General features: G+C 58.0%; 1 protein-coding gene across 10 annotated transcripts in view; it reads right to left on the bottom strand.

Annotated features, from left to right (window-relative positions):
- EPB41L1 (erythrocyte membrane protein band 4.1 like 1) overlaps positions 1-27,855 on the bottom strand; it is a 70,645-nt gene that overhangs the window by 8,430 nt on the left and 34,360 nt on the right. For 3 of the 10 annotated variants that reach the window (XM_076352378.1, XM_076352377.1, XM_076352381.1), the window contains 17 exons: positions 22,919-23,109; positions 22,024-22,188; positions 18,990-19,094; positions 18,870-18,912; positions 18,095-18,170; positions 17,566-17,784; positions 17,373-17,460; positions 16,895-17,047; positions 16,050-16,147; positions 15,726-15,901; positions 15,121-15,269; positions 14,504-14,539; positions 12,298-12,489; positions 10,799-10,897; positions 3,638-6,322; positions 2,973-3,080; positions 1,334-1,732 (listed from right to left, as the gene is read on the bottom strand). In XM_076352378.1, the coding sequence (XP_076208493.1) occupies positions 1,334-1,732; positions 2,973-3,080; positions 3,638-6,322; positions 10,799-10,897; positions 12,298-12,489; positions 14,504-14,539; positions 15,121-15,269; positions 15,726-15,901; positions 16,050-16,147; positions 16,895-17,047; positions 17,373-17,460; positions 17,566-17,784; positions 18,095-18,170; positions 18,870-18,912; positions 18,990-19,094; positions 22,024-22,188; positions 22,919-23,095 (4,968 nt within the window). In that variant the 5' untranslated portion in view covers positions 23,096-23,109. The remainder of the gene's footprint in view (positions 1-1,333; positions 1,733-2,972; positions 3,081-3,637; positions 6,323-10,798; positions 10,898-12,297; positions 12,490-14,503; positions 14,540-15,120; positions 15,270-15,725; positions 15,902-16,049; positions 16,148-16,894; positions 17,048-17,372; positions 17,461-17,565; positions 17,785-18,094; positions 18,171-18,869; positions 18,913-18,989; positions 19,095-22,023; positions 22,189-22,918; positions 23,110-27,855) is intronic. The other 7 variants (XM_076352382.1, XM_076352379.1, XM_076352383.1 and 4 more) reach the window with 7 other exon arrangements.

The raw sequence follows: 27,855 nt of genomic DNA, 5'->3' as shown, positions 1-27,855 counted from the left end.
CCCCGCCCCACTCCCCTGCAAGTGTCACACACGTATGACGTCCTGCAAGCGTCATGCCCCTACCTGGGCAAAGAACAGAGGCCAGGCTGCTGGCCTGGGCAGGCGGCCACCATGCAAAACGCCCTGTGTGACTGGCATACCCCAAATCAGACCTGATGCTCTGTCCCTGGGGTTTTCAGGGATATTTTGGATAGATTTATAGACACCATGGGTTAGGTCAAACTGGTCTTCAAAAGGTGAGTGAGACCCACCAAATCCATTTCACTCGTGCCCCGCAGCAGGTTTATGATCTGCACCAGCTCCCAGCGGCTGTGGTTACACCCGGGGTGTCAGAACCTCGGGGGAATGGAGACAGGTTTCCAGCACTCCCCTGCTACAGGAAACTGGAGCTGCCGAGGGCTCCTGCACAGGGGATGCTTAGCCAGTCCTCAGCATTCCCGAGCCAACGGCCTCCCCTGCCCAGTGCCAGCCATGGGGCACTGCAGAGCTGATCACCCATGCCCATGGCCCCGCTGTGACCCTGGAGCCCACGGCGTCGGATGCTCTGCACAAGGGTTTCCAGGCTGGCTCAGAGAAAGCTCCCTCTAATTCTGCAGCTTTTTCCTGGCTCCAGGTCTGGACTCACCCTGGCAGCTCCAGGCAGTGTTGGGGACTTACCTGCCAGGGCTGGAGGGCTGCTCCAGTGCTGACCGGGCAGCAGATGGCCCTGGCCTGGCGCAGAGGCAAGGCTACGTTTCGTCCGAGCTGGGGCTGGCTCTACCGTCCTCTCCCTGTGGTGTACACTCAACTTCCACACGCATGCCGCATGCATTTTTCTTAGCCCCATTATAATCACTCCCGTCATAGGAGTGACCCTCCACGAGCTTTGGAGCGGCTCCCACAAGCTACTCTGTAAATCCCTCCCAGCCCTGACATGACCAGAAAGGTTAGCTGGCAGCACATTTCTCTTCACTACACAAACTGGTCACTGACCATGCAAAACACAAGGACAGAGCCGTTAGTTAGTGACACGTGCCCTTCCCAGCTGCTGACATGCTGTAGTGGTGCAAGGGACAGGGTAGGCAGCCAAACATAGGGGATTAAGAGATGACGATGACTTCTCCTGGTTAGCAGATGCACAAAACACGCGACAGAGCCATGCAACACAGACGACAGCTTGCATCAGGGGAAAACAGCTACACCAGACAGGAACCTGGGGATGTTTGAAAGCTAGCATGCTCTTCCAAACCAACGTGGGAGTGCACATGAGTGAGGCAATACCAGGCACCAGGACAAGGAACATGGAGGCGTGATGGCACTGAGACAGTCTCGGTGGAATGGTGTCCCTGTGTACCTCTAGCTGGGAGACATCTGGGCTGGGCTGGGAGACCTTCTCGCTGCCTTTGACATCCTCTTCCAGTCCGGGAACTACTTTGTCAGCGTGCTGGAAGGAAACCAGGCCTTCGTCTTCCATTTCACTCTTGTTCTTGTCCAGCTCAGGCAGGCTCCGGGAGATGTCCTCAAAGGCTGTGCCGTGGAAGTCACCGATCACTGTGAAGTCCACCTCTGCTTCCAGGCTGGAGGTTGAACTGACTGTGATGCTGGAGCACTTGCGCTCAATGGCCAGGTGGTTGTCCTTCAGAAAGACCGAGTCTTTCTCCTGGTCCTGCTCCTCATCGCCGGTGTCACTCTCAGGAGCCCTGTGCCGAGGCGGCTTAGCTTTCTCCTCGGTGCCCTCCCTCAAGCCCGCTCTCTGAATGAGACACAATGGCGGAGAGAGACGGAGACAGTGAGCACCGCATGGCGTGGCAGCGCTGGCAGTGCCGATGGGGGAGAGGGGAGGAGGAGGAGGAGAAAGAAGGCTGCAGCAAACATCACAGAGTAGAGTCAAACACAACTCAAGCATGGAGACTGAAACCTTTCTGACAGCAGCAACTTTGCAGGGTGGGGTGGGAGGAGAAGGGTTATTCAATCTGATTTTGCCAAAAGTCTATTGGTAATTAATCATCTCAAAAAAGGGTCAGTCACACAGAAAAGCTTGGCCAGCTTGGAGGCACGTCAGTGCACCCGGTGGAAGCAGATGTATGCAAAAGAACAGGTCTGTTAAGAGACATTCAGAAACAGCTCAGACGCCAGTGCTATCATATGTCACTAAGGTTGGGCACTCAAAAAAACCAAACAAAGGGAAAGCAAGAGAGAAGAGTTTGAAAGAAAACGGCCCCATCAGCAACGCACAGTGAAGGAGAAACAAAGGAGTGTGCCAATTCCACTGAGCATCCGCGTGGGCCCTGCAGAGCGTTGCCCCAGGGGGAGGAGGACCAGCCCCGCTGGGGCCGCCCACCAGCCCTGCACGCCGGGGCAGCTGCCTGCGCCGGGGCGTGAATCTGCTCTCACCGACACAACGCTCTCCCTCCAGAGGCCTCACGCAGCTGGGGGTGAGTCTTAGGGATGACCTGGTTGAGTGTTTGGTCAGTGTAATTGACAGCATGATCAGAGCCAAGGGATGACCTCCCTCCATTAGCTCTTCTCCAGACATGGACATACCTCTCAACTCTGCCATCAGAGGGTACATTTCCCCTCGCCATGTTTTGCCATGAAGCCATGGGAAATCTAGACCCATTGCTGGACTTTGCATCTCGTTCTAGGCAGTTCTCCCTTAGGAACAGCTCTAAGCCCACTGATGCCAGAGGAAACCCACCTCATGGACTCTGGTCCAAGCGTTTGCAGCCAGAGCCATCCCCCCCAATGGGCCAGGCTGTGCCGGCACAACCTTCCCTTGGCACTGCTGGGAGGTTGAGAGGTATGAGAAACAGGGTGTCAAACAAACTCAAGAGGAACACACCTGCATACATGTTTTCGTGTGTGTGTGCGTGTATAAATATATACATAACAGCTCTGCAATGGGGAGAGGAGCTGGAAGCACACAGCCCTCAGCTGCTTAAGGTGAGCTTTCATACTACGGTAAGAAGCAGTTAGTAAAACAGCACTGAGACCTGGAAGACCACTGGAACAGCAGTCTTTAAATTCTCTTCTTTCAGGCTGGATTTTACTGACGGGTCAGATAAATCCTTTTCTTCCCCACTTGGTTCCTGAGATTTGCTCTGGATTAGAGAAAATGGTTAGTTGTAAGGAAATTAACTCTACAGGAGCTGATCTAACACTTACAAGAGCGAAGAAAGCTATTTCATCACCCAGCCACCAGCTTGCCGAAGACAGGGGAGGGTGGGTGAGGCTGGCGAGCTAAGCAAGAAGGGATATCAACGTAAGAAATGCAAGGGTGAAGCTGGAAGCGTGGGCACGCTGCTGCTAGGTGTGTGTGCGTGTCCGTGACAGAGTCGCAGCTCCTTCAGCCACCCCCCGTCTCCCTTTCTTGCTCCTGGACATGAAGCTTGGGTGCCCGCTCTCAGGTTTAGCGAGCGGCATTCTCCAGGGAGCCAAAATGTCAGGGAGGGGTCACAAAACAAAAGCTGATGAACCAACTGGCCAGCGGGTCTGCATTCAGCAAATAAGCCTGACCACACACATACACATAAAAGGACAGGGGATGCAAAGCGACTGCTGTCAGTCAATGGATGTGTGAGGAGCCACTGAACATGATAAAAGAGCCACACAACATGCGCATGAACTTTCCGTCTGGACAGTTCATTGGAAGAGTTACCACGGCTTCTGCCAGTGTGAGTTCACAGCCAGAGTCAGGGGAGGCCAGGTCAGCACTGTCTTCTGCTTCGTGCTCCAGGTCAACAGAAACATCTTCCTTCAGAGAAAGAGGCTGGGAGGTGTCTCCTGAACCAGCCCCTGGCCCGAGGGCCAAGGAGCCCACACTGGACGCAGGTCCCACTGGAGTGACCGGCGCTGCCGGCAGTGAGGCGAGGCCTGTGTTCAAAAGCATGTCCTGTGCCAGACCTGTCTTCCCCTTTGCTTTTGCTGATGTCTCAGCTTCACGCACACGCTCTTGTCCCTCCTGGGCTGCCCTTCGCTCCGCTTCGCTTTGCTCGAATATCTTAATCTTAGAGGCCACTGAGGTTTTCCTGTAGCTCTCGCTCTCCTGCCAGCTACCTGGGGCCACAGTGACATCTCCATGCTCCTGGGACACAGCTCCTGTCCTCCCAGCCACGCTCATCAGCGACCCAGACTCTATTTGATGTGTCCCACTGCTCGCTCGCAGCTCTCCCCCGCCTTCATAGATCAAGGTAGAGAGCCGGTATGTCTTGCTTCCTTGACACAATCCTGCTACAGGGGAGTGGGAGTGCGGGAAATCAGCGGCTTCTTTGGGAGGAGACTTACCCTGTGGTGGCTGCCCCGGAGCAAAGTCACCGTTCTTGGCAGTTTCTCCTACTGTAGGGCTCCTGCCCTGCAGATCTTGTCCCACATTAAACTCCAAGTCCCAGGGTGGCTCTTGTGCTTCAGGATCTGCACTGTGGAGCAGCCCTCCAGCCATGGGACCCTCTTGGGGCAGGTGTCTTATTATGGCCTCAGTCTGTTGTTCTGGTTCTTCTTCCTTAGAAGGCAGCTCTTCCATACAAGGGCTTTTGTCACGAGACAATTCTTCCATCCCACAGCCTTCATCTCCGGTCAGCTTCCCTGATGTGGGCCCTACGTCCTGGGAGAGCTCTTTTATCATGGGCTGCTCCTCCTGGAGTGGCTCTTCTGTGGCAGGGACTTTGCTCTGGATTGCCCTCGCTGTGACAGGGTCCATGCCCTGGGCCACCTCCCCTGTGGCTGGGTCTCTGACCTGGGTCGGCTCTGCTGCAGTATCTGTGTTTTGGGGTAGTGCTCCTGCAAGAGGACTTGCACCTTGGTGTGGTTTCCATGTAGCAAAGCCCATGTCTTGGGGTTGTTCTTCAGATTCAGGATTGGCACCCCGGGGTATTACCACCTCTGCTACAGGGTGCACGTCCCCGGGTGCTCCTTTGCCTACTACAGGGCTTGCCTCCTTGCGTGCCACCTCTGCTGAGGGGTTCACATCCTTGGGTATGCCCACACCTCTTACAGGGCTGGTGCCCTGGGACAGGTCTCTGCCCTCAGGCTCTGTAGGGGCAGGGCTGGATTGCTGGGGAAAGGGCATAGGGGCAGGAGTGCTGGGTTTATCCCCCTCCGACCCCGTGGTGGTGTGAAGGTGGCCCTGCCGAGGCACAGCTGATGGAAGCGACTTGGTGTCTATCTCCTCCATCTGAAGAACCACTCTATCACTTTCCTCCTTGTCGCCGTCTGCTCCAATCCTTCCTGAGAGCCCCTCCACTGCCATGCAGATGTCTGGGCTCTGTACTGGGCTCCCTCTATGCTTCTCAGCCCCATGGCCATCCCCTGCCAGGCCACAAGGCTTCAAGCCTCCCACTGGGCTTTGCAGATCTGTCTCCTCTGGTCCTACCTCTCGGGAACACAGTAGGGCTTCACCTCCCTTGGGTGCTTCGCAGCTTGTCAGCCCAGCAGATGCTTCCTCTTGCTGTAGGAGCAGACCTTCCTCCTGCCCCGAGGTGGGACGTTCTGTCAGGCTGGACCCATCACAGCCTGTCCTGGGCTGCTCCAGTGCTTCAGCAGGTTTCCCAGATACTGCCCTGTGTTGCTGACTTGCTGAGGAAGGGGGTTGGAATCCTTCTGCTGCAGGTGCTGTGTGCCCGGATCCCTCCCCGGACGTGTTCACAGTGGCTTCTGGTCTCTCTTCCAAGCCAAGCCATCCACCAGTCTCCGAGAGCAGGTGTGTTTTACTGTCCTCCTCTCCCTCTGGATCTCCTAAGTAGATGATCCTCTGGGTCGCAGAAGTCTCCAAGCTGTCATCGCTAGCCTTCACTTTAATTTTAATGAGCTCTGTGGCTGCGGCTGGCACTCTGGCCTCCTGCTTCCCGGAGGCTGCAGAAGCATGCTCCTTGGAGGCCACCTCGCTTTCTCCCTGGGGAGGCTCTGGCCTCAAAATCTTGGCCCTTTGCCTCTCTTCAGGCTGCTGACATGGCTTGGGCAGACCTGGCTCACTGGTGGTTACTTCCCCACTCTGCTCTTGGGGCTCCTCCTCTGTGCTCTCAGCTGGCAGGTGCTCTGTCTCCTGGCTGGGCTTCCCCCTGGTTTCCTTCTCATAGATCTCATCCTCCCAGACAGACTCAAAATCCTCTGGACTAGCGATCATTTTTGCTCTCATCCGGGTATCCAGGGCTGCATCTGCTGGCTCTTCCTGGCCTGCCACTTCCTTGGCTTTCCCTACTGCCATCTCCACTTTCGATATGCTCGCACTCATTTTCACCTCTGAGGTACCTGCATGTGCTTCTTCTTTCTTGACTCCCAGAGCTTTCTTTACAGCTACCGCTTCCAGCCTAGGAGTTTCTCTCTCTATAAATACCCAATGCTCCGAGCCCTGCATTGCAATTGGAGCAAGAAGAGTTAGCATCAAACATACTTTACCTAGCTGCTGATGACTGCTGTCATGACTAACAGAAAGCTGATCTGCCTCGGACAGGGCTGACTAAATTATTATTATTATTATTCATGCAAGAGTTGAGGCAGGGCCTATACGAAGAGCCTGGCAACTTGCTGATGGAGAGAAGGGACTGAAAATAAGGGGGCTGACGCCGTGACGGGGACTGAGCCCCTCTATCCTCTCCAGGGACCATGTTTTGCTCTGGGCAGTGGCTCACTGACATACCTGCAATATCTGCAGCTTTGTTGGAAGTACAGAAGTGGGAGCAATGCTCCCAGCAGACACATTAACAGCCATCGGGGCATCTCTCATGAGGCAGGGGAACACAGCTGGTTAAACCCAACTGGGACTCCCCACCTGACTCCTGTTTTCAGCTGGCTCTAGCAATCTCCATGAGCAAAGGGTGAGATTTCATTGTAGGCAACAGTCTGTCTTTTGAGTAGCTTCACTCTCAGCTTCATCCACGTGCCCTAAGACTGTCAGACTGCCAGGAGCATGAGCAAGAAAAGAAACCACCTTTAGGCATCAGAAAGGCCCTTTCTCCTTCCTACCAGATGCTGCAGCTCAGATTCACTCCAGAGACTATCCTTCCTTTCCAGGTCTCCAGGGAAATCTCATCAGAAGCAATTATTTAGCAGAGGTTTCTAGCAATGCTGAAACCAAGCAGTTCAGAAAACGTAACCTGCAAGAGGTTACCTGTGAAATGTGAAAGAAGACCACGGGCTTGGCAGCTGAGACAGCTACGAGTACTGCAACAAGGACCAAGCAAAGGTTGTGGAGCATCCTGCAGCAAGGACACAGCAGGTGTGTGATATACCACACAGTGTATATCTGTGCTGCTGTGCAGGGGAGGATGCTAGATGGCTGTGACTACGTACACTTTGTACATTCATGTGCTTGTCCTGCAAGACAGCTAAAGACTTCACAAGTGCCAAGAACAAAGCACTGCTAAAATTCAACCACTCCTGGCCCATGAGAAAACAGCAGCAGGAAAACATTTGCACCGATGAGGAAGCCCAGCAGCCTCCTCAGCCATCCTACCGTAGGCAGCACACGCGCGAAGGGCAATGCTGTGGGCATGGTCCTGCGGAGTTCACCATGGGGCTGGCTCTGCCCATGACACAGGCTGCCTGGGCACCAGCCTGCAGGCAGAGCCAGCATCACTTCTGCAGGCTGGGCAAGACTGACCCTCTGTGGCACCAGGATGCACTCCAGCCCCAGTGGGTGGGGGGTTGGCTGCCCGCTCAAACTAGGAAAAATAATCCATGAAAACATGAGCCATGCCCCATGCAGGGGTGTCAGGGTGAATGTTTGGAGCAGTTGCACCCAAAATGGAAACCTAATAACTGATATTGAATAAGGGGAAACAGGGGGGCAGAGGGAAGCAGAGCAAGAAGGAAGGGAAAAGAAGATGAGATTACAGGAGAGAGAGAGAGGAGCAAAACCAATTACTAGTGGAAGGGCTTCCACAAGGAGGGGAATCAGAAATCTGTGAAAGCCCCCGGCAGAAAAACGCCACCTCCCAGCTCCTGCCTTCTTTACCAGGAGCCAATGAAAGCAAAGCTTCCTAGGCACAGTGCCCCAGGCCTTGCCCTGGCAGCACCTGAGCAAGCAGCAGACCTCACACCTGCCCCCCTGCCCCAGGCTCCAGCAAGAGTGTGGCTGCCCCCTGAAAATCCCCTATGAGTGCCAGCAGGGCTGTGCCTGGGTCGGAGGCACCATGGGGGCTGCGCGCGGGTACGGCCCGCCGCTGGCCTCCTGTGAGAATGCCGAGCCACCCGAGGGCAGAGGTGGGTGCAGGCTCTTCACACTGCCAGGACAGCCGCTGGGATGGCACACGTGCATTGCAAGCCATGCCACACACATGGCAGTAAGGGCACCCTCCTCCACAGATGGAAGACAGATCCTTGCCAGGGACTCTACCATGGCACCTGCACCCTGCCACAGCCAGGCAGCCCTGCGCACCTGCACTGGAGGAGCCAAGTCTTCAGGAGACCCATCTCACGCCAGCTCCCTACAGCATTGCTTGCACAAGCTTTTCCGATATCCCTTTACCCTGCGCTCCCAAGCACCGTCTGCTCTCCAGGTCCCTTCTTCCACACCTGCCTCCAATGCAGGTTTTATTTCTTCCTAGTCCATGGAAATCGCAACAGAGGCAGTTGGTGACTGCCAGGAGCACCAGGTTGCACCTAGGTCTTTCACAGTTGGGTTTGACCCATGAAAGCAACATTATCACTAACTCAGCAACTGCGTTGGGCCTGCCGGGAAGCCCAGGTTGGTCTCTGGCATTCCCTCAACACCAGTCTTCCCGTTCAGCAGCGATGCTCATGGGCGATTCAACCAAAAGACCGCTTACTTTCCTGAGGGTACAGCAGCTTCTCTTCTGCTCCTGCACTGCAGTCTCATTGCTGAACCCTTTCTGCAGCCAAGGCAAGGATGGACAGGTTGTGAGCACATGTACAAATCTCTTCAGTGAAGCCCTCTCGTCCCCCTTCTCTGGCTGCAAACCAGAGTCCTTTGGAGGAGACCTTCCCTGGACAAAGATGATGAGTTTCTTCAGGCTCCTTCTCCGAGTTAAGGCTTGAGATATATGTTGTAGATCAAAAAACCTTAAGACAAGTCTTCTGAAGCCTGGAACAATGTGTTCGTCCATGGCAGCACCTCTTAACCAGTAAGGAAAACCCAAAAGCTCTGGATTTATTTCCAAACCAGCTTCCTTCTCAAACTTTGTTGGGATGAGCACAGCCCACTCCAAGGGAAGAGCCAACTACTCTGTGGCATGATCTGAACTCTGCTCTGGAGGGCTCAACGCCAGCTCTGGCCACAGCTCTGGTTCCACAGCTCATGGCAGCCCTTGTGTCTCCAGAGCCTGAGGACTCTTGGGGATGTTCGGAGCAAATACCTGGATACTTGGGTATGTCCTCCAGGAAAGAAGAGAACTTCTGGAGCTTTGGAGGTCAGTAGGCTGGCAGGACAGAGTGTGTGCCAAGGCAGGAGCTGAGTCTAAGAAGTGATGACGCTGGGAAGGGTCTCTCCATAGAACAACCTTGGCTTCCCAAGGGATAAATTACTTTCACATTTCTCCCCCCTCCCCCAACACACCTGCTCTGGGAACAGGAGGAGACAAGATCCCACATATCAACTGCTGAGTCTCAGCCACTAACGCCTGGAGAGAAATCACCAGTGAGGCCACCTCGGCACCTGCACCCCAGCACAGCCCTGGCACCCTGAGGGTCTCCAGAGGGTGGAGGGGAACTCTCTGAATCAAGATGTGTGCGCACCTCACTTCTGCTGTTTCTGTCCACCAGCTCCTAAATACTGGCATGTAGAGGGTCCCAGTGTGGACCAGGAGATGCTGCTGCAGAAGCTTCACTGAAGGTGCCTGTATCTTTGTTGAAGCCCGGGGTTGTGCCCAAGCCCTCACTCAAACCCATACTGTCTCCTGGGGACACAGGCTACAGCCAGTCCAGGTTCAGGCTCCAGATGTGCTGGTAAGGCACAGCCTGCCGACACTGGCAACTTCTGCACTGACTAAGGGAGATGACAGGGAGCGAGAGTGGGACCAGCCTCGCCCCTGCCCCTGCCCCTGCTTCGTCTGCCCCCCTGCCCAACGCTGCTCCTGCTCCGCTGTCTTCCCTGGGGGCACTCAGGCAGGACATGCACCCCAGCATCGCTGGGCACCACACTGTGGCATGGCTGGGTCCAACCACACCAGAACCAAGTCTCAAAGACCAGTTTTCTTCTGCGCAGTGGTATCTTCTCTTGGCTGTCCTGGGAAACAACCACCATCATGTGAGAGAAACCCTGCATGCAAGCAGTGCCAAGAGCCCACATTCCTCACCCGTGTGCACTGCGCAAGGACATCAAAGGCAGTATAACTCTGCTTTGCACAGGCATAAGTCCAACATTTCTGATGCCTCCAGAGATGCCCTATTTCAGAGTGCCTGGGCCCAGGGAACTGTAACTATAGCCAAAATGAAAGGAAAGCACAAGGGATTGCTAAAGACAGCTTGTAGCTGCCTGCCAGCTTGCACCTGGAGCAGACACCCACAGAGTGCCTGTGCCATAGGGTCAGCACTGCCTCGGGACCCCCAGCACTGGCCTCCAGCATGGCCCCCTCACCCACACAGCCAGCCCTGGGTGTGTACAGCAGGGCTCCACTGGAAGGTCTCTCCCAGGACCCTGTCTCACAACCCAGAAGAAACAGTCAGGGGAGCAGATTCCACCAACAGCCCTGTCCTGGCAAGGGATCCTGCCCATCGCTGGAGAGGGAACCCACCTAGGGGGGCCAGCAAACGGCTCAAGGTCTGCTCAGAGGGCAGGAGCCACCCTGGCAGGCCGGAGGGTCCCACAGCCCACAGTGGGGCAAACTGTGAGAGCGAGGGGTGGGGAGATAAGGAGGGTGGTGACAACCTCAGGAGAGGAGACAAGGCTTTTCTGCGTGAAAGACTCCATGCTTAGGGAAGCTCCATGCTCAGATGCAAAATCATCTAGGGTGTCCTCTTCAACCGTCTGTGCCAGCACGGAAACCCCAGCACCCACAGGGAAAGAGAGAGAGAGAGACAGACAGAGAGACAGAGAGAGAGCACATGAGAAGGAATGAAGGAACAAATGGTGGGTAGATGGGTGGGTGGATGGGTAGATGGATGGACGGGTGGATGGATGGATGGGTGGATGGATGAACAGAGGTCACAGCTATGCCAGCTCTAGATGCTCCATTTACATCTCTGCACTTTACATATTTGCTTGTAAAAGAGATGTGGGGTGAAGTCCCTTTTCCTCTTTCCAGCTCACTGCTTCGATGAGGGGCTGTGAGCTCACCTCTGCCCAGGTCACCCTGCAGCCCTGGGTCTCTGGTCAGTGCTGGGGACCAGCAGGCGCACATGCACATCACGAATCTCCCACAGAGAGCCCCTGGCCCAGCCGCCCTGCAGCACCCCGCACCCTCCTCACAGCCCAGCCTCACATCCTCACTTGCTCTGCAAGACTGTCCCAGGAGGGAGCCAGGGCAAAGCGAGCCCCGCGTGTGGTGTCCACCCTGCCTGGAGCCATGCCCACTGGCGTGGGCACAGGACTGGCTCCAGAACCCCCACAGGGGAGAGAACACCATGAAGGGAAAAGCAAGCAGGGAGGGTCCCTGGTAGGGAGAGGGCATCCAGGCTGGCACCAGGGATGCCCTTGTCACATGCTGCCTATACTGAGCCAACCAGGAACCCAGTGTCACAGAGCACCCAACTGCACCACATCCGCGCCCTTCACGCAGCACCGGGGGCTCTGCATGTCCTGGCACCCCCAATTCCAACTCCCCAGGCGCCTTCCTTTCACACTCGCGATCCCACTGCAAAGCCAGCAGGCAAAATGCCAGGAGGGGAGGGGAGGACGTGCGTGCAGGATGCCAGTGCGGCACTGCTCACCCCTCCACCTACTTCCACCACCCAAGTCCTAGCTGGTGAGAGCACAATGGGGCACCTCTGCGCAGGTGCCTGGTCCTGCTCTGCTGAGGACACCCCTCGGGCGAGAGCTGCACCGGGCACTGCCATGCAGCAGCCCTGCTGGTACGAGGGGTGAGGAAAGCCCTGTCTCATGGGCCAACAAAGCCACAGCCCAACTCTCAGGTACCCCCTGTGTACCAAAACACAGCCCCCCAGAGAACGATGAGAAGTTCAACCCCATGCAGTGCCTGGGCACAAGGGGAGATCACTACCAGCAGTGTGAAAACGGTTAGCTCGTTACAAAACAGAGACAACGGCCTGGCCAAAGGCCCCCTCCCTCCACCCCGTGTCCCCCACCACATAATTTCCACCATGCTCCCCCAGGGTAGCACAGGAGGCAGAGACTCAGAGCCCAACAGCTGAGGAACACCTCCCCACGAACAACCTGATCCCCTCCATAAGAGAAGCAGCGGAACAAACCTCGCTGGCCTTCTCTGGGGTTCCCTTTGGTGTTTCATCCTCATGCTTGGGTGAGGAAGAGGCTGGTGAGGAAGGCAGCCTCCTGTCCCGGTCCCTGTGAACCAGCTTGCTGTTGGGCTCCTTCAGGGTCCGTTTCAGCTCATTGATGCTGGCCTGATGCTTCAGCAAAACATCTTCTGGCTTGTCTAAAAACTTGGGGAAGGAGAGAGGAAGATAACTGTGGTTAAAGCACCAGCCAATGCAAAAGAGATGAGCAGGGGTACTGGGAGGGTTTGCTTCACGCTGGGCTTGAATTTAAGGTCTCAAGAGACAAATGAACAGCATGTCAGAGCACCCTGGTCTGCAGTTCTCACTAAGACTGTTGCGGGGAGCAGCAAAAAGGCAGCACGTGGCTGAATGTGCTTGGCAGGCTTCCCTCTGTGAAGGGCACAGCATGCCCCTTCGGCATCTCCAGCGTGGCCTGTTGAGGACAAGTTAAGTCACCTGGAGGAAGAGAGCGGGCTCTCCCTTGGGATCAGCAAGGGATCAGGCCCTATTGGAAATACCAGCAGCCTCCTCTGCTGCTTTCTCATGCCAGGCACAAAGGGAGCCCGAGCCTCTGTCCCAGCAGGGCAGGAAACTGGCATTTCCAACGGAGCTCCTTCGAATGGGCTTCTGCCAAAGGGCAGGAGGTCAAGGGCTGGTCAGAGGTGTCCAGCATGGATCCAAGCCTGGATCACCATGGACCAGCCTGGGCCCAATGGCAGCCTGGGGTGGGGTGCGGTCTGGCCTGCTGTGGAGAGAGGACAGCTCAGAGCGCTCAAGTACAAGGTGGGGTTTAGGTGTTAGAGCATCATTTTGTGACGGTACAGGCACCAGGGTGGCTCCCCTCATCCTGCCACAGAGGTGGGCAAACTGGCTCAGAGCAAGAACCAGCAAGAGCAAGAACCCTGGCTTCTGCTTCAAACTCAAACTCAAACCTCTTCTGAGGTTCGAAAGGAGTCACCTAAAATACTTCCCCGGTATTTCTCCTCAGCAACAGCCTAGAGACCCAAGAGAGTCCCATGAAAAACCCTACAAAATTTTCCTGATCCTGAAGGCTCAGTGCAACTCATGAAACCTCCCACCCCGTGGACCCGCGTGTCTGAGTCATGGAGAAGTGCTTCATGGTTTGCCCACCTCTGGGCTTGGGGTGCCCTGGGGGCTGGGGGAGCAGCACATGCACATGCAGCAGGGTAAGCAATGAGGCAGGCAGGGGAGGAACTGGGACCGGTGCCCACCATCCCGGCGGGGTCTGCTCTGCGGTGCCGAGCGGGACAGTGAGCGCTGTGTGGTGCCAGCACGGCAAACCCCATCACCTGGCCGTGTTTGCCTCCGTCGACAGCTCCAGCGAGCATGTACATCCCACTGCAAGCAGAGGGGAAACCCCCAGGGAGCAGCCGTGGATTTTAGGCTGGGATGAATCGTTCCTGATGGGGGGCCACCATGGACACAGGAGTTTGTGCAGGGGAGGGCACAGCCTCCCTCTTCTCTGTGACAGCCCACTCTCAGGCCGGGCAGATGCAGGCAGTTGCCGTCTGGCACAGGGGGTGGGTGCCAGTGCCTGCCCCCACAGGCAGCTGAGCAGGCGCTGAAGGCAGCTCAGAGACTCATTTGCTCCCGGCGGGGCGGGACGGCAGCCGCAGTGCTGCGAGGAGCTCCAGCCCGGCTCTCCGCGGAGGGGAGCCACACTGCAGGAGCAGGGGGCTGTGGGAGAGCAGAGCCACCAGGCAGGGCAGGTGGCAGAGGCAGTTCAGGTCAGGCAAAAGCAGAGTGTGGGTCGGGGTGCCAGCAGGGGGGACGGGACCAGCCTCCACAGGAGAGCTAGGGCTGCAGTGCTGGACGGAGAGGAGACACGAGGCAAGGACATGGCGGAGTCAGTAACACGAGCAGAAGCCAGGTCTTCCCAATGGGCCAAGGACTTGGCGCAGGGGCCTGGCCATTGCGCCTTGGGAGGGCTCTTGCTCACACGTACGATTAGGACTACCTTACTTAGTGGGATAGAAGATGCTGTGTGCATGCTGGGGCAGATCCCCAGCTGTCTGCTCATCGGGCTTCTCTAGCATCCAACCCCCACACCCTGGTGCATCTTGTATTCCAGTAAATAGGGTGACACACAGTGTTGCTTTGGAAAGGATGGACAATATGATGCACCGATGAGGACTAAGATACTCCAGAGAGAGAATACCTCCTGCTTGTGCCTGGGGGTTGTTTCGTGCTCCGGCTGGCAGCAAAGAGAGGGTTAAAAGTAACCAGCAGGGTCAGTTGAGGGAACTTGTCACAAACATCACAGTTAAGTTGATGGGCTGGTAGGGCGCAGAAGGACCGGACCCCCCCTCCCCTCGCAGCATGGGGCTGAAATAGGCTGGGGTGTCCCTGGGCCAGCCCAGGGGCCAGGGCAGGGAGCGGGTGGGCTGTGCCTGGGCAGTGGGGGGCACAAGTGAGTACTGGTGTGCCTGGCCTGTCCCCATCCCCATCCCTGTCCCGGAGCGGGGCTGCTCCCAGGTCCAGCCCTGCCTGGGAACAAGCCTTGAGACCACCTGGAGGGCACTGGGGAATCAGAGTTGAGCCAAGCCCCTGTGACAGCCCCATTTCCACCGGTGAGGCCAAGAGCCATGTCCCAAGGGTCCCACCAGCCTGGGGCACAGCTGGCGGAGAAAAGGCTGCAGGCGACCGTGCCCCGAGCTGACCCTTCCTGCCTGCAGCCCAGCCCTGCTGCCTATGCCCGGTCCCCTGCCTGCCCTCTCCAGGTGTGAGCCAGCCTACCGCTCCACCTCCACCCTCCTCTGCCCGCCTCGTCTGTACCTTCAGTTCCTTGATTTTCGTTGGGGTAGTCACCTCCTCATCCTCCGTCTCGGACCGTCTCCTGCTGCCAAACTCACCGTCCTCATCCTGCTTCTCGCCCTCTGCCCCGGTGTCGTGGTTCTCGCTGACGGAGGCCGGGCGCGAGAACTCTGCCCGCGGGGGGAGAGGCCAGGTCACCCCAGCCCTGCCACCCCCAACCCCCACTCCAGCCCCCCAGCCCCTGCCACCCACCCTGCCAGCTCAGACCTGGGGGCCGAGGAGCCCCGAACGCCCTGCAGCAGGGATGGCTGGTCCCAGGGGTCACAGGGCTTCCTGCGGCCCCAGAGGTCCCAGGGCACAGGGAGCCAGGGGGAGCCCCATCCCCAAGCTGCCTGACCCCAGGCCTGCCATGTCCCCCTGCTCATGCACAGTCTGAGCTATCACTTGGGGTGGGGACAGACCCTCTGCCATGGGGATGCGGTTGGGGACAGCCTCCAGAAGGAAGCCTGATGGCTGCTGTAACCCTGTCAAATGAGCCAAAGAGCTCACAGAGATGAGCCGAACAGTAGCCCCCTCGCTCCCGCCAGCGGACCAATCTCCCTCCCCCTCCCCAATTTGGGGCATACCTCCGTCAAGGCTGCGAGACATGGTGTACCGTTTGCTGGAGGAGCGCTCGAAGAAGGGAGCCGGGCGGTCGATGAGGGCGCTGGCCTGCCGTGTCTGCGCCTGCGTCCGCCCGCTGTAGCGAAACTTGGAGCCCATCACGAGGAAGCCCTTGGGGGGTGGCTCCGGGGACACCAGCCTAGGGGTGAGAGAGGTGGAGTGCTGTCAGCGAGCCCCAGCCGTGCCCCCTGGCGCTGCCCCCCGTGTGTACCCACTGCGGCAGAGGCAGGAGCATGTCTGCCTCCAAGAAGGGAGGCCTGGAGAAGGTCTGGAGAAGGTCTCCTCACCTGAAGAAGGTGTGATGCTCTATGCAGACCTTCCAGAGACGCTTGGCAGAGCGGTGGTTGGGCAGCTTGAAGCCAATGGTGCTCTCAAACTGTTCATACTTGGGGGAGACAGAGACACGCCGTTACAGGCAGATCATGCCCTAAAGGACAGCATGGGATGGGACCTGCCTTGCCAAGGCCCTCAGGTTCCTCTGGCAGGAGCCATGACCATGCAAAAAAAAGTCTTCTTCAAAGCAGTGCTGGAAAGGTCCATGCCCAGCCCCACTGAGTGGTGGGATCACGCCCCCACACTTTTGGCCTAAGCACTTTCCTCAACTCTAAATGGCTTTTCAGTGCAAGATAAATTCCCTCAAGAAATAAAAATCTTTTACAGCTCATTTTGGCGAGAGGGCATCGCTCTCCATTTTAGATGCACTGTCCTTGCCCTCCTGCCTGCTGGAAAACGTGGGTGGAAATGCATTCTCCCATCAGTGCACATAAAAGTGAAAACAGTGAAAATAAAGTCAGAAAACAACCCTCAAAAATGGCCCTCAACCCCTCTTCCTGGGTGACCTCCCTATGCCAGCGGGGTCACGGCATATGGCTGGTGGGGAAAGGAGCCTGGGGTGCCCTCAGCCTGCTGAAGTCACTTTGCCAGTGAGAAAATGAGAGCACAAACAAGAAAGCGCTTGCTGAAAGCCTCCATACGCCACAGGAGATGTGCTCTCTTGGCTGGCGTGGTCATTAACTTGGGACCCTTGGGGCAGAGGCTGGAGCCAGGCGAGGACCTCCCCGCCAGGCGGCCCCAGTCCAGCAGAGCAGGCACCCTGCTGTGCCCCGGGGCCGCACTGGCACATGGCACCCACCTCACCCGGGCGGATCTTGATGTAGAAGTTGCTCCTCTTGTAGGAAATTTTGAGGATCTTGGGCCAAGCGAAGCGGTTGATCCTCAGCCGGTCCCTGTAGATGAGGAGGCCATTGGCGCAGACGCCCAGCATGATGTCGATGCCCTCTGAGTCCTGGAGGAGGCAAGAGGGACAGGAGGCAACTGCTCAGCTGCCCAGTAAGAACCGGTCCGGCCAGCAGTGCCACGCTCCCTCCTGCTCAGTGCTCTGCTGCAGGTGACCGGCTGACAGAGAGGTGACTGAATCACAGACTGGTTGAGGTTGGATCTCTGGAGGTCCTCTGGTCCAGTGCAGGGCCACCCAGAGCTGGCTACCCAGGACCGTGTCCTTGTTGAACCTTCATTGTGGGAAGAAGGGGCTGGGCAGGGAGGGGTGTGCAGGCAGCAGGGCAGGATGGGGTGGCACTGGCCATCGCTCTGGCAGCCCCATGGCCCCGTACCTTGGCGTGGTGCAGGTCCACCCCGTACATGGAGAGCTTCTTGGCGTTCTCCAGGAAGTGGATCTCCGCTTCCCCGGGGGTCATTCCCCTGCAGGGAGACAGAGAGGGGGACATGTGGCCGGGCACCCCACCGGGCGTGGGCCAACTGTCTGGTGCCTTCCTCACCACCAGCCCGTCCTCTCCTGGGGCTCACCGGTAGGTCTTGTGCAACTCCATGATGCGCTCTTCCAGCTCTCGTGTCTGGTTGGGGGCGAAGCGGAGCTCACTGACGTAGTTGCCCACATGCTCCTCGGCATCATAGTCGCCCAGCTCGGCCTGCACAGCGTAGGAGCCCAGCAGGGCATGCGTGACAAAGGAGCAGGGCAGGCGCCCCGTGGTGATGTCCGCACGGAGCTGCAGGCACAGGTAGTATCTGCAGGAGGGGGCAGAGGGTGAGAGTGGGGCAGAGGTGTGTGCCCTCTGGAGCAGGCTGGGGCTCCCAGGGAAGTAGCAGCATGCACCCCACCTTGCACTGCTCCCCATGGGGACTGCCACCTCCCACGGCCAACCTTCCTGGCCCCGCTCTGTGTGATTTAGACATGCCACACACAGTGGGAGGGCAGCGAGCCCCCAGACAACCCCTGGCTGCCCATGTCCTGCCTGAGCCCTGCCCCTCCACGTGCTCCCAGTCGGTCCCCTGGGAGCTGCCCCAGCAGCTGTGCCCATGGAGGGGTGGTCCTCACCTTGTGATGTCCTCCGTGAGCTGGGCAGGGTCTGGAGGGTAAAACTTCACAGTGAAGGCGAAGTTCCAGGGCCCACCTAGGGAGGGGAGAGAGCAGTAAGGGCAGCACCCACGCTGGCTGCATGCAGCCATGCAGGAGTATCTGGGCATCCACTAAGGGTCCCATGACTCCCCCCAAGCCCGGCACAGGGCAGGGACAAGGGGGCTCCAGAAGCTGCCAGCCATCGGGACACCAACACGACTTGGTTAATCCTCCCCAAACAGCTGGGGAGAGAAAAGCATCACAACTTCAGGAAGCCATCAGCTCAGCATGACTACAAATGTCACAGCAAAAGCCTCACATGTCCCAGAAGGTGACACCTTGGACAACAGCCCTTCTGCCGCCCCAGCAAGGCAACATCATGGGCAAAGGCACCCCAGAACCCAGAACCTGTCCCAGCAAGCCCCCCGCTCTTCCCCCCATCCCTGTCCTCCCTGCTCAGGGCAGGTGATGCCCTGGGGATGGTGCCCAGAGAGGGACCGGGCCTCTCATCTATGCCTCAGAGAGCAATCTGGTGGCATAGATGGGGTCCTTTGCCCCCCACACCTGTCATGAGTAAGAGGAGAGGTGGGTAACAGGCAGCCGAACGAACAGCATCCCTGTCCCCAGGCCAGCTGCCAAAGATCCCCTCCAGGGCAGGTGGGGAGGGGACCCACTGGAGGACAGCCACAGCTGAGCCATCCAGGAGCCCAGCGGGACGCCCCAGGGCTGGGATGGACCCTCCCCAGGCACTTACTGCGGATCTGCTTCTTGATCTCCTTGGAGGGGTCCAGCCAGTTCTGCAACGAGGAGACAGCAGGTCAGGGGGGCCCCCCACCACGGAGGAGGCAGCCGCAGAGGGACCCCCCATGCTCACCTTCTGGCTGTCCGAGTCACAGAAGGTGAGGCCAAAGTAGTCCTTCTCCAGGAGGTTGAGGTGCTCACACACCATGTCGAAGAGGACCTGACCTCGGGCATGCTTCTGTCGGAGACATGGAGGGGCTGATGGTGAGCCAGCTCCCTTTTGCTCCTGGAGACCCAGCAGGTGCAGGCAGCACCCACTGGGCGCAGGCAGGGAGCACTGGGGAGGGTCAGGGCAGCCCTGGCCCTCCAGACAACCACCAAAAGGTGCTGGGCTGCCTTTGAGAGCAGCCCTCTCACCCGGCAGCACTGCTCTGGGGACACCCAGGTGGTCCCAGGGCTGCGGGGACAGGGCACGGTCGAGCCCAGCCAGTGCGGTGCAGGCAGCAGGTCCCACGGGCCAGGGGGACCCGGTGCCCACCTGGCTCATCCCCCATCACACCAGGAGACAGTGATGCCAAACCAGAGAGGGGTCCAGCCAGCCAAGGCACCTCCGCTCCAGACCAGCAAGCTGGAACAAATGCACCCAGGGCTCGCGGTGGCCAATGCTGCCCATGGGACAAGCTCCCTCCCAACACCCTCCCTGGTGGTGGTGATGGCGGCTGGGTCCCGAAGCACAGCATGACAAACAAGAGCCATGAAGATCCTGAGCCACACACAGGGACAGAGGGCACCCTCATTATTGGGTCCTTTGAGTTCCCCTGAATTTCCCTTCGTTATGGGTGGCAGCGAGGCCCAGGCTTACTCATGGAGATGCAAGAACAACCCCTCCCATGTGTGTTTCTCCCCTATTCACAGCCTTCCAGCCTGGCAGCCCCCATCTCCTCTCTCCAAGGCATCCATTTACCAGAGCACCTTCACCACGCATCCCAGGGACGGCAGCCCAAGGCACCAAGTGGCACAGCCCCAGCGGCTCGCTGCCCCCAACTGCAACCCTGGGCTCCTGCTGCCCTACAAAGCTTTTCCAGCAGTTGTAGTCACCCTTCCTGGGTCTCCTCCCTCCTGCTGATCTGGGTTTTGAAGGCAGGGGCTCACCCGTGGCATGTGCCGGGGTGTCACACTGAACGGTTTTACTCCCTTTTTTGATTTTTCCTGAATTAAGCCTTAATTAAGCATGCGGGCAAGGCACAACTATTCCCACAGGGCCTGCGAGAAAGAAAGAAGAAATGCAGCACCAGCCTTTCTACGCTAAACCCTCTCCCCTATGCCCCAGGTGGCTTTTTCAGAGAGCAGCAGCTCTCTAAAAGTTAACCCTATCCTCTGCACCGCAACAGCAGAGAACTTGTCCTTACCCAGGCGTGGAGAGGGGCATTGCTCTGCTCACGAAGTTGCCAGTGAGCCTGCAACCCCGGTTTCTGTTTGCATGCTGGTTTTGCTTGGCCAATGCTACAGGGAGAGCCAGGGGAAGGACGACCCCGTCAGGGCTTGCGCAAGCCGCTCCTGCACCCTGTGAGCCCCTTGCAGTCCCTGGGGTGCTCTGTTCCCTTTTCTTCTTCAGGAGGGCTTTCATCTTTGTGACAACCCTTCTTTCCACAGCTTTGTGACAAATTTTACCGCTAAAGCGACAGTCAGGGCTGCTGGAGCACAGAGATCAAAGGCCCTGCTGCCTGTCCCACGGGCAGGGGGCCAGACCCCCCCACTGCTGGCTGCCTCGGGGTGCTCACTCGTCCCAGGCAGCCACAGCAAGCAGGCAGCCACGCTCCTTACGTTCATCAATCCTGCACAGCTGAGACCCGGGGGAGGCAGGACCTGCATACAGATGCAGGTCCACTCTGCGCAGCCAGCTCCGAGCTGCTGCCAACAAAAACCTGTCTGCCCACTCGCCAGCAGCAAGTGCGAAGGTGCCCTGGCAAAGGCTCCAGGATTTCTGCTCCTGAACAACCTCAGCTTTCTCATTTTTAAGCAAAGTTGCCTGTCCTTAAAAATGTCCCTCCCACCAGGATGATGCCACAGGTCAGAGCAGTGCTGCCTTCCCCAGCCTGCAGGCAGGAGACAGCAGTAAGCGCTGGGGACAGAAACAGGCATTCCCTACAAGTACTTCTCCTCCCAGCTGCCTTTGCCCCTGTGGCAGGGCCACAGGACCCTTCCACAAAAACCAGCCTCAGCTCCTGACTTAATCCTGGGTGTCGCCCAGCCTGTCCTAGAAGGAAGAGGTCCCTGTGCTGACAGTGGCTGAAGCAGCCCTGCAGCATCTCCCAATACCGAGGCAGCCACTGGCAGGCGCCAGTCCCCTCTGTCCCTCCCTGCAGTGACAGCCACTACCAGGGAAACACGCTCCCCGGTGCACACCTGCATGCACTCGTGCACACCCACGCCACACGCTTGCAATGCTGCACAAATAGCGGGTGGCCCACACACCCAGAGAAGGGTGCTGGACCGCCTGCCCAGGCACACTGCCCTGCCTGCACACATGAGGATGCAGCTACAAGAATGTGCATGTGTATCACCCTTACGTATGCATGCACACACATGCACGATGCTGCCAGGCTCTGACACACCTCCCCATGCGGTCCCTGGCCTGCTGGCTTTATGGGGAGGGACAGCAAGGGATAAGAAGATGACCACAGAGAGGATAGACGCAAACTCGCCTGGGCAGCCATGAGGGTCCATGCGTGTCAGCCTCTTCGCACCAACATGTGCACACACATCCTTCACCTTAGCATGCGGGACAGCCAACACGCTGCGCTCTTGAGGTGTCAGCAGACAGGCTGGCACATGGATGTGTCGTGCACATATTGTCAGGCAGAGCTCTATTCCCCATCTATTAAGCTTCTGCTTTTTAGACAGTTTTCTATTGTAAGTAGCTTCCAAATTTGGATTCACTGGGCTGAAATTCCCTGCTAGGGTCTGTCTTTCCAGATTTTTTTCCTTATTTTGAAATTTCAACTTAAATGGCTATTTCTGTGGATCCTTTTCCCTAGGAGGGAGGTACTACAAAGCTGTCCTTGGAAGACCCCCGATATCAGGGACTCAGTGGGCTGGGCTGCGTCCCCAGACTGAGATGTGTCCTCTCCTTGGTGCCAGCGCAGCCCCCTGAAGCTGGCACTCACCTCCACCTCGCATTCGTACTCAGAGGCATCGAGCAGGGTCACTCTGCAGAGGGCACTCTTCACTTTCTTGGTGGTTTTCTGGGGTGACTTCTGGGTCTTGCTGGGGGTTGTTTTGTCAGAGAGCCCGTCCGTCTCACTGTAGTCCTTCTCCTCCATCTCTGTGCCCTGGAGCGGGGAGATGCACAGGATTACCCGGCACCACTGCCAGGATGGATGGACAGATGGGGAAAGCCCTCCAACAGCAGGCAGAGAACAGCAGCTGGTGACGGGGAGGCTGATACCTCTTGGGAGTCCACAGCCAAGACCAGTTCCCCACCCCGTGCTGCCAGCACAACCAAGGTCCCTGGAAAATGGATGCCTGTGAGCCTGTTCAGCACCCGAAACCTCCCTGCCCAACTGCCCGGTGCAGCAGGCAGGGCCAGGGCAGCACTGTGCCTGCTGGCAGCAGCACAGCTCCCCGGTGGCTCCGAGGCTGACATTGGGGTGCAGCTGCGGCTCCCAGCCCTGCCAGGGGCAGCTCAGTCCTGGGACACGGGGCTACCCGCTTCCTCCCTCCGCCCTGGCCGGCAGCCACGGCAGTGCCATTTCCAGCACAGTCAGCACTTCGGGCTGCCGCACTGCTCCTTCTGCCTGTCCTGCCCGCGAGGACCCGTGCAGGCAGCTGGGAGACAGCTGGCAGAGCCCATCCACTGCCCTGGTTGTAGGGGGCTCCCCTCCGGGATGTTCCCCCGGGGCTGACAGCACAGGGGAGGTGCCCAGCTCACCGGGCTCCCTGCAGCCCCCACACTGCAGCAAGGACATGGCAATGGGCAGCAGAAAGCGGTGGCACATCCCCTTCCTCTGCTGCGCCCTCCACTCTGCCGCATCTCATGGCACCCAGCCGTCACCCACTCACCGGCTCCATATTTCGGGCATCGGACTGTGCCCCAGGCTTCTCATTGGCCTCAGCGTCCCGGCCGGTGGGGTTGGTGGCTGCGGTGGTGGGGCCGTGCGCAGCCATCTCCAGCTGCTGCTGCTGCGCCTCCTCCTGCGTGTTCTTCACCTCCGAACCGGGGCCCGTCTCCGTCGTCATGGCCGCTGGTCACCCTGCCGGGTGACAGAAGGTGTCACCTGGGCACACGAGGATGGAGGATGCCGGCCAGGCAGCCAGCATCCCGGGATGCCCCGGCCACATGGACAGGCATGGGACCTGCCCATCTCTGCCCCGCTGCCTGCACGTAAAGATCCACTGCCAGACACCCAGGTCCCTGTCCACGCCAGGAGGTGGCTTTGCAAAGGGACGGTGGCAGCAGCACAGGATGTCAGGATTTCATACTCAGCTGAGCCAGAGGAGAAGAGCCAGCGGTGTGGGGAGGGACACAGAGTGGCAGAACACAGAGCTCACGCCCCATCCCCACACTCACAGCAGGGAGTGGGGCTGGCCATAACCCCCTGCTCCCCCCCGGCCCTGGGGCCTTCGGTACCTTCACCAGTATTTTTTGAGTGGAAGGGTTTATTCTGGGAGGTAAAACCAGGCTGTGAGTCAGGTTAAAGGCTGCACTGACACAGGAAATTGCAAACATGGACAACTCCACATATTGCATCCGGGATGGCTGTTTTTTTCCCCTCTGGACTTCCCAGCAGCAGCAGCACGCTGGGTTCCCACGGCCGGCATGGCCGGACCCTGCGCGGCGGTGGGACAAAACCTGCCTCCAGCTCCAGCTGCCTGTCTCATGCAAGATGCAAAAACAAACCCAGGGCCAGGAAAAGGGGAGGGGAAGGCACTTTCCGTGCTGGGGTGCTCAGTAACTTCTTTTTGCAACCTTTATGTTTTTGCAACCTTTATGCAAATGCAGCATGGCACCGGTGAGGGCTCCTGTGATGGTCCACGCACACACAGGTCATCGAGCACCCTTTGTGACCGTCACCCATCTGCCACTCGGGCTGCTCAGGCCCCACCAGCTCCACATCGCTGCGCTCCCCAGGCCGTGTCCAGCCACGCAGGACCAACTGGGATTGCCACCACCAGAGTGCCTGAGGGCTGTGGCTGGACAAGTTGGCTCAGTCGGCAGCATCTGCCCACAGTCACATCACTCACCTTGCCCACAGAGCAGCCACACAAGCAGCCCTGAGTAATGCCTGCAACACCAGAAAAACCGCACTTTTTTGGAGTGTGGAAGCTCATACGGGATATTTCTGATGCCTTTTTCTGGAATCACAGCCCACGTGGCATGGGCAGGGAGCCGGCTCCTCCCTGAGCTGCCAAACCTCAGGCTTTGCCCCAGCCCCGGCAGCACTACTGCAGGGATGAGGTCCCAGCGCAGCTCCAGGCCACGGACCTAGCCACCCTGGGGCTGGAGGAGTTGCTTGCTGACATGACATCCCACCACCATCACCTCCTGTAAGTCCCAACTACCCAAATGCTGTCCCAGCAGGTATGGGAGAGCAAAAGCCCGGTCAGGACCATGACCTAAGGCAGGCAGGGAAAGACCACTTTTAGAATCACAGAATGGTTTGGGTTGGAAGGGACCTTCAAAGACCATCTAGTCCAACCCCCCTGCCATGGGCAAGGACATCTTTCGCTAGATTTGGTTGCTCAAAGCCCCGTCCAACCTGACCTCGAACACTTCCAATGATGGGGCATCCACAGCTTCTCTGGGTAACCTGGTCCACTGTCTCACCACCCTCATCATAAAACATTGCTTCCATCTGTCCAGTCTAACCCTACCCTCTTTCAGTTTAAAACCATTGCCCCTTGTCCTGTCACTACAGGCCCTGGTAAAAAGTCTCTCTCCGTCTTTCTTATAAGACCCCTTTAAGTATTGAAAGGCCGCAATAAGGTCTCCCTGGGGCCTTCTCTTCTCCAGGCTGAACAACCCCAGATCTCTCATAGCAGAGATGCTCCAGCCCTCTGACCATTTCCGTGGCCTCCTCTGGGCCCGCTCCAACAGGTCCATGTCTGTCTTGTGCTGGGGACCCCAGAGCTGGACGCAGTACTCCAGGTGGGGTCTCACCAGGGCAGAGGGGGAAAATCACCTTCCTCGACCTGCTGGCCACGCTGCCTGTGATGCCACCCAGGATACAGTTGGCTTTCTGGCCTGCAAGCGCACGTTGCCGGCTCACATCCAACTTGTCACCCACCAGTGTCCCCAAGTCCTCCGCAGGGCTGCTCTCAACCCATCCATCCCCCAGCCTGTGCTGGTACTGGGGGTTGCCCCAACCCAGGTGCAGGACCTTGCACTTGCCCTTGTTGAACTTCATGAGGTTCACATGGGCCCACTTCTCCAGCCTGTCCAGGTCCCTCTGGACGGCATCCCTTCCCTCTGGCGAATCAACTGCACCACTCAGCTTGGTGTCATCCACAAACTTGCTGACTTTCTTTTACAAAGAAAACACATCTCACACCACAGCTCATGTCCCACCTCTGCCTTTCAGGTGTCCTCAGCACAATGGGGAGATGTGAAACCTTACCCAGAAAAACTGCTAAAACTGGCTCCCGGAGGTGGGAGTGGACAGACAGGAGCCAAGGGAAGGGACAGGCAGAGTGAGTCAGCCTGCACCTCCTGCAGCCGGGCTCAGCCTGGCTGCGCTGCGCTGGCTGTACAAGCTCTGTGTGGTCACCGCAGAGGGACTTGGTTCACACCAAAAGAGACAGGATTTCACTCCCCTGCCCCAGGGCCACGCTCTCCTGGCCAGAACAGGCAGGACAACCTGCCACTGGTCCCTGAGAAACATAAGCTCAGCTTCTCCTAACAGACCCTAGTGCTCAGCCGAGGGCACGAGAAGATTTCAAAGGTCACTAGTGGTTTATTTTTTCCACAGAGGAAACAGGGCTGCTGTTTTTCCACTGCAAATTCAAGCAGTTGCATGTTCCCAGCTCCAATCCCTGCGTGGATCATTCCCAACCGCTTCCATTTGGATCTCAGTGTGTGAATTTTTTAATCAATGTGAAATCTCTAAAATGACAACCATCACTTTGGGCCAAAAACATGTTGAGTTTTTCACTCGAGGTTTCTAAACTTTCTTCCAAACTATTATTTCCCTGCACCTGGAAGCACTGATCCCTGAGGAAATGATGGGGATTGTTTAAGGGTGCATGCTGGGAATTCATCCTGCCTCTCCCAGCCAGCCCTACTTTTGCATATTAAGCTCCAGGTCAAACCTTCTGATGATGGGCAAGGAGCCTGATCCAGGGACCCTAACTTTCAGCTGAGGCAGGTGAGAGCATGACACAGGAGTGCTGTGGTGGCAGAGCCCCGGCAAAGGGATCTGGCAAGCCCCCAGGGACCATCTCCCTCTTCCCATCATGGCCCGGCTTCTCCTGCCACCCTGCTTTGGGATCCCAGCCACTGCCCCCTTTCCCTGGTCCCAGCATGACTCAGCCCCACTGCATGCTCTCCCTCCTGCCCCATCTGCTGCAGGTGCCAACGGGCTCCCCGGCACCACCCGTCCCCGTGCCTCGGCAGGGAGACAAGGCTCAGCACGGGCACAGAGGAAACCCAAGCACCCATGGGCCCCGTCCCAGCAAGGGCCCACTGAGCCCATCCCTGTAGCATTGCTCCTGCCCCAGCAGTGTGAAACGCGGAGGAGGGAGGAACAAGCCCCTCCATGTTCCCAGGGCAGGACATGCTCAGGGAAGAGCAGGAAGCCCCTCGGTCTCTTGGCTTGCAGCCGAGCTGGGAAGGCTCCAAGTCCCCTGCATGGGGCTGCAAACTCATTACTGGGGTAAAAAGGTCTGGGAGATGCCCCGAGGGAGATGGGGCTGGCAGGGAAACCAGCGACCCCAGGGGCACAGCACTGCTGCAGCTGAGCCCTACAGATGTGCACAGTCCTGGCACAGGCAGTGCAAGAGGGGTGGGGGCCATGCTGGCACCACCATGCTCCCGGGCACAGCCACAACAGCCACATTCAGGAGCCAGTGGGGCATTGGTGCCATGACCATGTGGGCAATGCTGCTGCCTGGGGTTCTCTGTCTACCCTCTTCCTGCCCGCGGTGGCGTTGAGCAGGGAGGCTGGGAGCATGGAGCCGGGGCTGCCTTCAGCACTGCCACTCGCCCCAACACTGCTTGCAGCAGCACAGGCGGCGGGGCTGGGGGGGCTCAGGGCTGGCTGGGCACTGAGGGTCAGCCTCAGCTTGGCAGCACCAAGCCCCTGGGGACAGCAGCACCCAGTCCCCAGGGCTCGGGCCAGCAGTGGGATGCTGCCACCCTCCACTGCAGCCTGGTCACCTGCACCCAGGGCTGCTGCAGGCCCAGCCGTGGGAGAAGGCCACCAAGGCTGGGATGACTGCCAGCACCCTGACCGTTCCCTCTGCCAGGCTGTGGGTGCTCAGCACCCTGGGGGCACCTGCAGGACTCCATAGGGACCTGAGCAGCGCTCACGGTGAGGCAGCCCGTGCGACCTGTCCCAGCCCCTTCTCCCTGCCCCTTCTCCCCCGTGGGGAAGCTATGTTTTTTCTGTCGGACTTCCCTACAACACTCAAGAACTTCAAAAGCAGATAATGTTTATTATGGGAGCATCTCTGTGCCTTAAGCAGGAACTACCCCTGATTTAAAGGCAGAAAGCACACTTTCAGACAGCAAGAAGCTGGTCATGCGGAGCGCTTGCCATCACACAGCACCTTCCAGATGCAAAACTCAGCTCCTGCTGCCCCACCTTGCAGGACAGCGCCCCAGGAGACCCCAGTGTGGGGGACCATGGGTTGAGAAAGGACATGGGTCGCAGCATGCTGCCAAAGGGACAATTTAACTGACATATTTGCCATCACAAACCTTTAGAAGAGGTTTAGACCACAACTGCAGCGAACTTGATTGAGACCAGTGGAAATGCTGTCCCAAATAATTTAATTTGTTT

Source organism: Aptenodytes patagonicus, chromosome 14, assembly GCF_965638725.1.
Source record: "Aptenodytes patagonicus chromosome 14, bAptPat1.pri.cur, whole genome shotgun sequence".
Taxonomy (NCBI): domain Eukaryota; kingdom Metazoa; phylum Chordata; class Aves; order Sphenisciformes; family Spheniscidae; genus Aptenodytes; species Aptenodytes patagonicus.
The sequence above is the reverse complement of the archived record's forward strand: the minus strand, read 5'-3'. Positions and strand labels throughout refer to the sequence as shown.